Below are 8,239 nucleotides of genomic sequence, written 5' to 3' on the forward strand. Positions count from 1 at the left end.
TTAATGCATTGTAAAGTTTTAACATTTCTTCCCTTGATTTAAATTCAGCACTTCTCACAATATATTCGAGCATCTTGTTGGCCTTTTTTATAGCTTCCCCACATTGTCTAGATGAAAACATTTCTGAGTCAACATAAACTCCTAGGTCTTTTTCATAGATTCCATCTTCAATTTCAGTATCTCCCATATAATATTTATAATGCACATTTTTATTGCCTGCGTGCAGTACCTTACACTTTTCTCTATTAAATGTCATTTGCCATGTGTCTGCCCAGTTCTGAATGCTGTCTAGATCATTTTGAATGACCTTTGCTGCTGCAACAGTGTTTGCCACTCCTCCTATTTTTGTGTAGTCTGCAAATTTAACAAGTTTGCTTACTATAACAGAATCTAAATCATTAATGTAGATTAGGAATAGCAGAGGACCTAATACTGATACCTGTGGTACACCACTGGTTACCTCACTCCATTTTGAGGTTTCTCCTCTAATCAGTACTTTCTGTTTTCTATATGTTAACCACTCCCTAATCCATGTGCATGCATTTCCTTGAATCCCTACTGCGTTCAGTTTGAGGATTCATCTTTTATGCTGGACTTTGTCAAAAGCTTTCTGGAAATCTAAATAAACCATGTTGTATGATTTGCAATTATCCATTGTAGATGTTGCATCCTCAAAAAAATCAAGCTGTTTAGTTAGACACGATCTCCCTTTCCTAAAACCATGCTGTATGTCTCCCAGGATACTGCTACCATATAGGTAATTTTCCATTTTGAATCTTACTATATTTTCCTTAAGTTTACATATAATAGAAGTCAAACTTATTGGTCTGTAGTTACCTGGTTCGGTTTTGTCTCCCTAATCATTAATGCTATCAGTCATAGCTGCAAAGCTAACCCTGTATAGAAGCATTCTGAATGTTTGTTTTCCAGCAGCACACCAGCATGGCATTATTATTACTGTGTGGTAAGTAAATGGAAGCTGAGATGACAGCTTGGAAGGAAAGGGCTCTCGTAAAACTAAAAAGGCTGTTCTCTATTCATTGGGATTGCTTTTAAATAACCAGAGAGATGGGGAGTCCAGAAGCAAGTCTTTATGTACAGAGACCCTGTGAAACATGAACTTCATAACCTGAAATGCAAAAATTAAGAAAATGGGGAAGATGCCTAAATATAGAATAGATTTAAATTTGCAAACAGTTCTGTCTACTGACGTTGTTTAAATCCTTAACAATGTGTGCGAGTCTCTTTTGGGAAATGCTGTCTTTAAAAATAAGTAAAATCGGTATTTACTGTGTAGCCTGTTTCAAACTTTATTAAGTTCCCTTTTTAAAAGTTCACCACAAGGTTTCACAATTGCACAGTCATTTTCAATTTACCAGGCATTTCTAATGCCTACACAGGTCTATGCAGTTGCATTGCTTTGCCGTGCTTTCTCAAAACACTGTGTTATGCAGGCTACTGCACGGTGCTGTCTGTGCTTTAACACTGTGTTATGCAGGCTACTGCACGGTGCTGTCTGTGCTTCAACACTGTGTTATGCAGGCTACTGCACGGTGCTGTCTGTGCTTTAACACTGTGTTATGTAGGCTACTGCACGGTGCTGTCTGTGCTTCAACACTGTGTTATGCAGGCTACTGCACGGTGCTGTCTGTGCTTTAACACTGTGTTATGCAGGCTACTGCACGGTGCTGTCTGCGCTTCAACACTGTGTTATGCAGGCTACTGCACGGTGCTGTCTGCGCTTTAACACTGTGTTATGCAGGCTACTGCACGGTGCTGTCTGCGCTTTAACACTGTGTTATGCAGGCTACTGCACGGTGCTGTCTGCGCTTTAACACTGTGTTATGCAGGCTACTGCACGGTGCTGTCTGTGCTTCAACACTGTGTTATGCAGGCTACTGCACGGTGCTGTCTGCGCTTTAACACTGTGTTATGCAGGCTACTGCACGGTGCTGTCTGCTTCAACACTGTGTTATGCAGGCTACTGCACTGTGCTGTCTGTGCTTTAACACTGTGTTATGCAGGCTACTGCACGGTGCTGTCTGCGCTTTAACACTGTGTTATGTAGGCTACTGCACGGTGCTGTCTGTGCTTCAACACTGTTATGCAGGCTACTGCACGGTGCTGTCTGTGCTTCAACACTGTGTTATGTAGGCTACTGCACGGTGCTGTCTGCGCTTTAACACTGTGTTATGTAGGCTACTGCACGGTGCTGTCTGTGCTTCAACACTGTGTTATGTAGGCTACTGCACGGTGCTGTCTGTGCTTCAACACTGTGTTATGCAGGCTACTGCACGGTGCTGTCTGTGCGTTGCCATATTTTTGCTATTCTACCCTTCGAAACTGTATACATGGTATTCCGTTGTAAGGTATAATAAGGCACAAGCAGTTTAATACGAGTTTTTTTTTTTTTTTTTTTTTTTTAATAAATGATGCCATGTATCTGAACACGAGCTCTTTAGAGTGAAATCCACAGATCACGGGTACTGCTGAACAGCTCCACAATAGTCATTGAAAATCATAGTCGTGATTAAAAGCACAGACTTGCAAGATCCTCCTTCTCTTCCTCCTCTAATTACGTCAGGGACGTTGGTCTGCACTGGGGAATGCCTTGTAAATTCATCAAGACGCAGCTTTTGCAACTTTTACTTCGGGAGTTTACAATTAGGTTGATATGGACTTGAACCATCCAAGCAAAGGGTCTGCTCGTTTTTATTTGTTTTGTAAATACGCGTGACACAGGTGCTCGGGTCCTGCTTAGACAGCGGCGCTTCTTGTTTGGGACAATTTGTTAATTTTAAAAGTTATGGGGGGAGAGAATAGGCGTCCTTTACTCGTGTATGATAAGGGAGCCTTGTTATTGGATTTGGAGGCTTAGTTCAGTCAGGTTTTCCATTTGTGTATCTAGAAAGAAAGAAAGTCTGCGCCTGTTCGAGCTATTGAAATCAGCCTGGCATGCTCCTTCAGATCTTTTTCATGTGAGATCACGTTATGAAACGTATTGGACTCTTGGAAACACAGATGTGTGTATTTTAAAAATAGCTTTCTTATCCAAAGGTGTGGGCAACATATTATGTTGAATTAAATAGTTTTCAGAATTGTTATACAACCCATTCCCTGCCAGCAGGCTCGCGGCGTGCTTTGTTTTGTTTTGTACTATGCTTCAAGAATGCTTCCTAGAAAGAGCATCATTCCGGAGGAGTTTGTGCTGCCGGTGATCACCCCGGGGCTGGTCCGCAAACCCCGCTTCAGAGACCGGCCGCAGAAAGCTCGCTTCATCACCAAGAGCGGAGCCTGCAACCTGGCGCACAAAAACATCCGCGAGCAGGGCAGGTTCCTCCAGGACGTCTTCACCACGCTCGTGGACTTGAAGTGGCGATACACGCTGGTCATCTTCACCATGTCCTTCCTCTGCAGCTGGCTTCTCTTCGCAATGGTCTGGTGGCTGGTCGCTTTTGGGCACGGTGATCTAAACCCCAATCGGTTGGGGATTGACCCATGTGTAACCAATGTCAAGTAGGTGCAGTTTGAAATGTATTTCCATCTGTCTTGTGAAGTTTCTCCAGCCTTTATTTTTATAAGGGCATGTACCTCGTGAATGAGATAAAAGCCAGTACTATATAATGTGTCTGCTTCAGTGATGACAGAACGTTTCTTTGTGTGTGTGTGTGTGTGTGAGTGTGTGTGTGTGTGTGTGTGTGTGTGTGTGTGCGTGCGTGTGTGTGCGTGCGTGTGTGTGTCAGTGTGTGTGTGTGTGTATGAGTGTGTGTGTGTGTGTCTCTGTGTGACTGTGTGTGTGTCTCTGTGTGAGTGTGTGTGTGTGTGTGTCTGTGTGTGTGTGTGTGTGCGTGCGTGTGTGTGTGTCAGTGTGTGTCTGTCTGTGTGTGTGTGTGTGTGCGTGCGTGTGTGTGTCAGTGTGTGTCTGTCAGTGTGTGTGTGTGTGTGTGTATGAGTGTGTGTGTGTGTCTCTGTGTGAGTGTGTGTGTGTGTGTGTCTCTGTGTGTGTGTGTGTGTGTGTGTGTGCGTGCGTGTGTGTGTCAGTGTGTGTGTGTGTGTCTCTGTGTGAGTGTGTGTGTGTGTGTGTCTGTGTGTGTGTGTGTGTGTCAGTGTGTGTGTGTGTGTGCGTGTGTGTGTGTGTGTGTCTCTGTGTGAGTGTGTGTGTGTGTGTGTGCGTGTGTGTGTGTGTGTGTGTGAGTGTGTGTCTCTGTGTGAGTGTGTGTGTGTGTGTGTGTGTGTGTGTGTGCGTATGTGTGTGTGTGTGTGCGTATGTGTGTGTGTGTGTATATATGCTGTATATATATATATATATTTTTATTGTATTGTATGTTTCCAATTATGGGCGCTATGGGACGTTATGGGTGTGCAATGGTGCAATGCTTATAATCATCACTGAAATACATTATAAATTCAGTGAAATGCATTCCTGTACAGCACATATGTTCATAGTTCAGCCTTGCACGAACGCTTGTTGGCTGTCTGGTTTGTGTATAGGTAAATTGTGTCCTCTCTTCCTGACACATTCTTTGTACTCTATTAAGCTTCATGAAATAAGACTTGTTAGTTTTTTTCCACTTGCTGGTTTTATTGATAACTTTCACATTCATATTTTCACTATTCTGCAATAATATATATATATATATATTGCTGTGCAAAAGTCTTAGACAGAAGGCACAGGTGTCGTTGTCCATCAAATCAACAGTACGAAGGTTACTCTTGAAATCAGGACTTAAATGGTGTGTTGCAGTCCTTGTTGATTATTCTTCGGATACCACACCTTGAAAATCAAGTGATGCGAGCTATTTCACTCAATGTCTTTCCTTCTTTATGCAAGTCAAGGTTGTTATAATAGTAGAAAACACTAGTGGAGGCTTTGAGTAAATTGTTGATGCTCATAATGCATCAGAGTAGAAAAATGCAACATGTCTAAGACTTTTGCACAGCAGTATATATATATAGTTGATACAAAAATGATTGCACTTCCCAGCCTGTTTGAGACTCTCCATAATTTGATATGAAAATGTTATATTTATTTAGGTGTTTCTTTCTAATTGAAGCTACTGTATAAGTACTTGATAAGTAACGTGTTGAGAAGAAAAATATGTGAAAAAATCACTATCTGAGAGAGCCATAATTAATGGGAGTGAAAGCTTGAGTCTTATCATTTTGAACTGGTGATTGATAATGGAAAATGACTACGCTAACCTGCTCTCTTGTCTCTGTAATGCTCCGCAGGTCCTTCACGTCAGCTTTCCTCTTCTCTATTGAGGTGCAGGTGACCATCGGCTTCGGGGGCCGGATGATGACGGAGCAGTGCCCCACGGCCATCACAGTCCTGATCGTGCAGAACATCGCGGGGCTCATCATCAACGCCGTCATGCTGGGCTGCATCTTCATGAAGACTGCCCAGGCGCATAGGAGGGCTGAGACCCTGATCTTCAGCCGGCACGCCGTCATCGCCGTGAGGAACAATAAGCTGTGCTTCATGTTCCGCGTGGGCGACCTGCGCAAGAGCATGATCATTGGGGCAGCCGTGCGCATGCAGGTGGTGAAGAAGACCACCACGCCAGAAGGGGAGGTCATCCCCATCCACCAAATCGATGTCCACACTGAAAACCCCATTGAGTGCAGCAACATCTTCTTAGTGGCCCCGCTGATCATCTCCCACACCATCGACAAGACCAGCCCACTGTACGACCTGTCTTTCAACGACCTGCTGGACAGCAACCTGGAGATCATCGTCATCCTGGAAGGAGTGGTGGAGACCACGGGCATCACCACCCAGGCCAGGACCTCCTACATGCCCGAAGAGATCCAGTGGGGCCATCGCTTCGTGCCCATCGTCACCGAGGAGGATGGTGTCTACTCCGTGGACTACTCCAAGTTTGGGAACACCGCCAAAGTGGCGGCGCCCCGCTGCAGCGCCAGAGAGCTGGACGAGAAGCCGTCCATTCTCATCCAGGCCCTGCAGAAGAGCGAGCTCTCCCACCAGAACTCGCTGAGGAAGAGGAACAACTCCATGAGACGGAACAACTCCATGAGACGGAACAACTCCATGAGGAGGAACAACTCCTCTTTGATGGTGCCCAAGGTGCAGTTCTTAACCCCCGACGGCAGCCAGAATGTGCCCGAAACATGACACATTGTGACATCCTGTTTGCTGGCATGTGTCGTGACTTTGGGATACCTCAGAACTTCACTCTTCTTCATTGTTCCAGTGTTAGAAGGATTTCTGTGTCTTTGCCAGCATGTTGGATATTTTCACACTGTGGGCCCTATTCACAGATCTTCAACTCCCACTCGATTGAACAGACGGATCCTCTTCACAAAGCTTTAACTCAAGGGGCTGGTTTCCAATGCTATTTACTCCTAAACTAATAGTCTAAAATGAATAAGAAACAACGTAATACTTCATTCGAGCCCCTGAATTACAAGTCTGTTGTTTATTTCTAGTTTGGTAACTTCATTGGGTGCGTTTCTCCTTTCTGAAAAACTGGTGCTAATGAGGAAGTGGAATGGATAGCTTTGAGAATTTAGCCCAAGGGTATTTTGATTCTGATTTCATTAATAAAATTAAGTGATTCTTAAAACTTTTCTAAACTTTTCTTTTATTAAAGAAGCCAGCATCATGTCAAACTGTATTTTATTCACAAAAGCAAATTGTGAAAAATAAGGGCTAGATTCTCAACGCTATTTACCCCAAATCATTAGTAGCTTATTTTGTTTCTAAAGGAAAACACCCCAAGCCTGTTAACAAACCCATAATTTAAATGTCTGAGGAATTTATTTCTGGCTTGGTAACTTTGGTCGGTGTTTTTTTCTTCATTTCTGAATAAAGCAAGTTAATGCTGATTTGGAGTACCGAGCTTTGAGAATCGAGTCCTAAATCTTTAAATAGCTCCTGAGTTAAGGCTGTGTGAACGAGGCGGGCAGTGATTAAAACATCCTCAGAGGTTAGAGGGCACTTTGAAAGAACACGCTTTAGAAACAGTGGGGAACGGTTTCATGATTCTTTCATTAATAAACTGCCTTTCAATAAAGCTAGAACAAAGGGTTTGTGAATAGGGCCCTCTAGCACAAAGATGTGCTCTTACCATTAAACAACAGTATTTATTGTCTAGGATCTGAAGCAATTCTTGTGCTTAATACTTGTTTTCTATACATGTGTCCGATGTACTGTATCTTGTATTTTGGAATGGTACGTTTACCAGTTCCCATTTGTACGTGACATGCATTCTTCTCATATACTTATCACTCATTACTTTGCACACTCAGTCATACGATATATAGTAGTACTACAGTAGTTTTACTAAGCTTCTTTTTAGTACTCTACACATATAATCATTGAACGGGAATCAAATTCCGATTAACCATCTGTGCCCAAAGGTACCATGCAGTCAGCAAACAAAGGAAGTGTAAGAGAGGGGAACCAGCAGAGGGGTACCTCACTACACAATACAAACTGCCATTATACCTATCTGAGAGTCGTAAGCAGTATGGAAATAGCTTGTATAACTGTTACCACTCTGTAATCTGTAACGCAACACTGAAAATGTTATTTGATATAGTACCTTGCAGTGCGTCTGGTTTTTGCTATGTTGCTTGTACATGTAATAGCTTGTGCACTTCACAATATTTCTACATATTACCACACGCGCGCAGCGGGCCTGGGAAAGTGATTCTGTTAATATCAGAAGCAACATTGCTGTGTCCAGCTGCTTTACTTTGTTTTTCTCAACACCAAGCCTGAAGTTTAGTGATAGAGCACGTAATTACGACTGGCACTAAGACACAAATATGCTATAAACTGTTTGACAAGTGTTAAATAAATATGAATAAATCACATTTTGTTTTACTTGTTTGAGTTTTTATTCAATTAAACAGTGAAAGGTGGGATGTCATTTTGGGAGTAATAACCCAGGCTTGAAGCTTCAAACAGCTTTCTTGCAAGTTCTTTATTGCAAGGTTAGAAGCTCACTCGAGTCCAGCAGACTTCCCCTGTTTAGGTATATTATTGAAATGACTAGGTGCTAGCAATCAGACCCCAGCTAAATCTACTCCAGCCTCCTGATCACTGAAAATATATACTTTATTGAACAGGGGTCTGATTGCACAAACTCCAGCCTCCTGATCACTGAAAAAATATATTTTATTGAGGATGGTTCTGAAACTGTGACTTTCTAACCCTGCTCAAACTCCTGGCTCCTGATCATTTTAATACAAACAGACTTCACTGAGGGGT

At 42.9% G+C, this 8,239-nt stretch overlaps 1 protein-coding gene across 1 annotated transcript; it reads left to right on the forward strand.

Moving 5' to 3' along the window:
- Window positions 1–2,220: 2,220 nt before the first annotated feature.
- LOC117419374 (ATP-sensitive inward rectifier potassium channel 8-like) lies at window positions 2,221–7,840 on the forward strand. Its single transcript, XM_034032073.3, has 2 exons — window positions 2,221–3,516; window positions 5,233–7,840. The coding sequence occupies exons 1-2, from the start codon at window positions 3,170–3,172 to the stop codon at window positions 6,134–6,136; spliced, it is 1,251 nt and encodes a 416-aa protein (XP_033887964.1). The 5' UTR covers window positions 2,221–3,169; the 3' UTR covers window positions 6,137–7,840.
- The last annotated feature ends 399 nt before the right edge of the window (window positions 7,841–8,239 follow it).

The sequence above is a fragment of the Acipenser ruthenus genome, chromosome 14 (genome assembly GCF_902713425.1).
Source record: "Acipenser ruthenus chromosome 14, fAciRut3.2 maternal haplotype, whole genome shotgun sequence".
NCBI classification, from domain to species: Eukaryota; Metazoa; Chordata; class Actinopteri; order Acipenseriformes; family Acipenseridae; genus Acipenser; species Acipenser ruthenus.